The following is a 4,577-nucleotide window of genomic DNA, read 5'->3' as shown; positions in this document are numbered from 1 at the left end:
GAGAGTGGAATCCCTTTACCGTTAAACCTCATTTTCTATTAATAGCCGAAGGGAGTGAGAAGAGTTTGGTCAGCTGACTTACTCAATGGAACATTCCATTCTCATGGCTGAGCATGATACTTCTTCTTGATTGGTTTGGACAGTCTGGCATATTGTATTCTTTCATTCTGGGCAGGTACTACACTGGCCCATTCTTATTGGTCTATCATGCATCCATACTCTTGCCAGGGTTATTGGGCAGTGGCTTTCTGCCACGTGTTCGTCCTTGGTGAAACTTCCGCTGTGCTCATTATTTCACATTATTTACAAGTATTTCCTTCGTGGCAGATCTGTGTCGTCTCGCGGATGATACTCTTTCCGCGGATTTTTTCTTTAACTTATTATTTGTATGGTGTGTGTGGTACCTTACCTCCACACCAAATTTTAGATAAAGTTAACTAACCTATCGTTAGTTTGTAGAGCATTAATTAATTAATTATTAATATTATTATTATTTTGTATAATTAATTTATAAATAAAAAGTAAAAAGGTAAAAAAAAGAAAAAAGAAAAAAGGGTGGATAGGAGTAGGACACTCATTAACTGGTTTTAACGACCCTGCACACCAACTTCTTCCTTGTCAACATGTATGTTCCTTCAAACCCTAATCTCAATGACAACCATCAAACCCCCAAATCCAATTCAAACACTAACTCTACCTTCTTCTTCTTCTTCTTCACCCAGATTCAAACCCACCCACAAAATCCTGTGTTCTCAAAACCCTAATCCTAATCCTAATCCTAATCCAATCCCACTAATCTCCATCCTCCGATCAATCCCTGACTGGGCTGACGGCATCAAGGTTTTTCACCCTTGTTTATTTATATACATGACACGTCGCCACCACCATAGTAATTATTTAATTTATTTATTACCCACCCTTTTCAATTACAACGACAACTACATTAATTATTAAATTAAATTAATCATTATTTAGTAGTAGTAGTAGTTGTTGTACATGTTTTCTTTTCTTCTTCCGTCCGAAACAAAAACCAACCTTAGTTTAACATGTTTGTTTTTTGTTGTTCTGTATTTTTACTTTTTCAATAAATTATACTCATAGTAACATGTAGAAACCGTAAGTTCAGAGCCGGTTTGTATTTTCTCCACCAAAACCAGATTATGATTGGTTTCGGTTTGGGATGAAACCGGTTTCTTCACAGGTCACAATCAGTTTCGGTTCGGGGAGAAAATTACAAACCTACAGTTTCAATCAGGTTTTGTTGGAGAAAATTACCAAACCAGTTTCTACATAATGGGAGTTCGATTTTCTGGTCAACCGAATCTTTTGCTCACCTATAATAGTAATAGTATCTGGTTTAACATGTATGTGTTTCTTCTTGTGTGTTTCATATCCATAAAGGAACGGCGCATGAAACAACCCCGACCACTCTACACCCACTCCGACTGGATCCGTCACCGGAGCTCCTTACGCCACCTCCGCCATCTGCTCTCCAGTCTCACTTCCAGGGTTATCCTCTCCCTCATCCCCCCGGTCATCGCCTTCACGTCCGTTGCGGCGGTGGTGGCGAGTTACAACACCGCGGTTATCTGGCATTTGCTGCCGGAGGTCTTCCCGGTGCTTAGGGCGTCATCGTTGCCGTACCAGTTGACGGCGCCCGCGTTGGCGTTGCTGTTGGTGTTCCGTACGGAGGCTTCGTATTCGAGGTTTGAGGAAGGGAGGAAGGCGTGGAGTAAGGTGATCTATGGAACGAATGATTTTGCCAGACAGGTCATGGTTAGTGTCGAGGAGGAGGAGGATAAAGATTTCGTGAAGAACGCGCTTTTGCGCTATATTATGGCCTTTCCCGTTGCTCTTAAGGTTTAAATTTACTTCATTATAAGTTGGAACGAACAGAGTGTTACTGTCTGGCAGGAAGTTTGTTTATGTTCGTTCACATTTATGTTTGCTCATTAAATGTTTTTAATACTTTTAACGGCTTTTCTAATCTTATGCTATAGATTTAAACAAAATTATATAGCTATGAAACAAAAATACACATGAATTTGAATGTCATAAAAAAACACTGGTTGTCCTTAACATTCTCGGTTAGCCAAATCAAATAAAACATTGTTTGTGTTCGTGAATCGTTCACGAACAATTTCATCTTATTAGTGAATGAACACGAACAACAAATTCCGTTCGTGAACCGTTCACCTGTCTGATAAAAGCTTAACGGACTAGCATGAACAGGGCCTTGTTTGGTTCGGTTCGCTTACAGGCTTGTCAAAATGTAACTGGCCAAAAATATTTAAAATGTTTTTATGTTTATATAAATGAAGAGGGACTTATTGTCACTTTTAAAGTGCTATAGAGTAATATTCCAAACCAGCGCGTTAGTTGCGTGTACTACAGTGTACTTTTGTGAGAGCAAGCGTTTATGATAAATAATAGAGAATCAATTTTACCAATACTTTTTATATATATGTTTGGGATATTTTTCAGCAAGTTGTTAAGAATGTTTAAACTTTGAATGCAGTGCCATTTGGTTTATGAATCTGATATTGGAACTGATCTTAATGGTCTGCTCGAGGATGATGATCTAGCAATACTTCTGAGTTCAAATCATCACCCACGCTGCATTATCCAGTTTATCTCTCAAAGTATGAAGCTACTTGATTTAGAGGAGCCAAAGCGAACTGTATTGGTAAATTGACTCGATATAAACAAAAGAGTTATAGGTTTGACTGAAAAGCCAAATGGTATTCGTTTTTGTAAAAGTTTGTGCTTTAAATTGCAGGAATCAAAAGTTACTTGTTTCCATGAAGGTATCGGTGTTTGTGAACAGATTATGGGCATTCCTATTCCGCTTTCTTACACGCGGTTGACTTCAAGATTTCTTGTGTTGTGGCATCTTACGCTCCCGATTATACTCTGGGATGATTGTAACTGGATTGTGGTCCCTGCTACGTTTGTCAGTGCGGCTTCTTTATTCTGCATCGAAGAGGTCTCTCTCTCTCTCTCTCTCTCTGTTTTTATTTATTTATTTATTTTATTTGAAACTAGTTGACTTGTTAAGTTTAAGATTGTCGCACATTTAAAACTAGTTGGTTTTAGGCTTAATTTCAATGTGCGCCTGTTTGCTGATTTTTTATAAATTTGATATAGATTATGAGGGTGCATTTTTATATCATTTCTGTTGACTTTAAAAGTCAAACATTGCATTTATATGTGCTTTATTTTTTATGTATCTCAATATGCTATAGGCTATAGCTAAGCTTGATTCGGGTATTTGCAGGTGGGAGTTATAATAACTAGATTTGACTCTTTGATTCAAAAATTGCATTTTTATGTCTTTTTTGTTGACTTTAAAGGTCAAACATTGCATTCTGTGGATCTTATTGCACACTTGATACCAAGAAATTGTTAGATGTAACGTAATAATCAAATATTTGGTTGAAAGTTGAAAAACTTACCATCCGATATTGAAGTGTTTTAACTGTTTATGAATTTTGTTGACCTTTAAAGTCAAACATTGCATTCTGTGGATCTCATTGCACACTTGATACCAAGAAACTGTTAGATGTAATGTAATCAGTAATAATCAAATATATGGTTTAAATTGAAAATATTACTTGCCAATTCTGAAGTGTTTATTTGTTTTTAATCTTGTTGACCTTAATAGTCAAACATTAACTGTATCAGATGAGATTTTGCAGGTGGGAGTTCTGATTGAAGAGCCATTTCAGATGCTTTCTCTAGACGAGCTCTGCGTACGCGTTTGTGAAAATGTACAAGAGGCAATTAAAAGTGAGAAAAAGATTCAAGAAACTTTGATTATGAGAAAAGAGGCTGCAACCAGGAACCCTTCGTTAAATGGGCACCCGACGTCTGGCGATGAACAAAAGAGTCGGTCTAACAGTAACAGTCCGTCATCAAGATAAGTGGTTACACACTTATGTGTTATTTATTCACGGTTCTTTTGAGACCCGTTATCACATTCTCATTTCTTTTCACACGAAAACACCAGAAATGTTGAATGTCTTGTTGTAGGCATAGGTCTTTTAGTATATGTATATGCTTTAGTATTTTTGTTAATAAACAATTTAGCTCTTGATGTTGAGAAATGTGTTTGTGTTTGAATACAAAGCACAACGAAAAGTATGCTTATCTCGCAACCAATGACCGCAAAACACAACTCAAACCGCTCCAAGAGAACGTAAGTGTCTCTCGGTTTCATTTCCATGATATATACGTCTATGCTTAACTGGTTAATCTTTTATGTATATGACCAAACACTTGAATGAAACATGTATTGGGTTTTTAGCTACCTTAATATCCCTAATGAGTCATCCATCATTTACCGTTTGGTTTTAACCATGCCCGGAAGTTTTGGTAATTTAAAATGTACTGCCTAGTTTTAAACCAACGGTTGTTGATAACACTTCAGGCGATGTATATTTGGATTTGAAGTAGATGATGCAACACTACATGGTTAATTGCTTCATGTTTGCAGGCTGTATCCATGTAGCATCATCGTTATAAGAAGGTTTATTAAAAAGACTTGTTTCCTAGCGGTGTCAAGATGCAGCCAAATT

General features: G+C 37.0%; 1 protein-coding gene across 1 annotated transcript; it reads left to right on the top strand.

Moving 5' to 3' along the window:
- Window positions 1-621: 621 nt before the first annotated feature.
- On the top strand, window positions 622-4,152 carry LOC143601487 (voltage-dependent chloride channel 1, chloroplastic-like). Its single transcript, XM_077078891.1, has 5 exons — window positions 622-840; window positions 1,402-1,860; window positions 2,519-2,686; window positions 2,780-2,986; window positions 3,699-4,152. The coding sequence occupies exons 1-5, from the start codon at window positions 628-630 to the stop codon at window positions 3,921-3,923; spliced, it is 1,272 nt and encodes a 423-aa protein (XP_076935006.1). The 5' UTR covers window positions 622-627; the 3' UTR covers window positions 3,924-4,152.
- The last annotated feature ends 425 nt before the right edge of the window (window positions 4,153-4,577 follow it).

The sequence above is a fragment of the Bidens hawaiensis genome, unplaced genomic scaffold, assembly GCF_021521415.1.
Source record: "Bidens hawaiensis isolate Kalapana, Puna unplaced genomic scaffold, B.hawaiensis_p1.1 tig00056585_1, whole genome shotgun sequence".
NCBI lineage: Eukaryota > Viridiplantae > Streptophyta > Magnoliopsida > Asterales > Asteraceae > Bidens > Bidens hawaiensis.
The sequence above is the reverse complement of the archived record's forward strand: the minus strand, read 5'-3'. Positions and strand labels throughout refer to the sequence as shown.

Excerpts from the sequence above, each read along its gene's own strand:
- LOC143601487 (XM_077078891.1), top strand. The coding sequence starts at position 628 with ATGTTCCTTCAAACCCTAATCTCAATGACAACCATCAAACCCCCAAAT. Across the intron at positions 1,861-2,518 it reads CCTTTCCCGTTGCTCTTAAG|TGCCATTTGGTTTATGAATC; the intron begins GTTTAAATTTAC and ends CTTTGAATGCAG. Across the intron at positions 2,687-2,779 it reads AGCCAAAGCGAACTGTATTG|GAATCAAAAGTTACTTGTTT; the intron begins GTAAATTGACTC and ends TTTAAATTGCAG.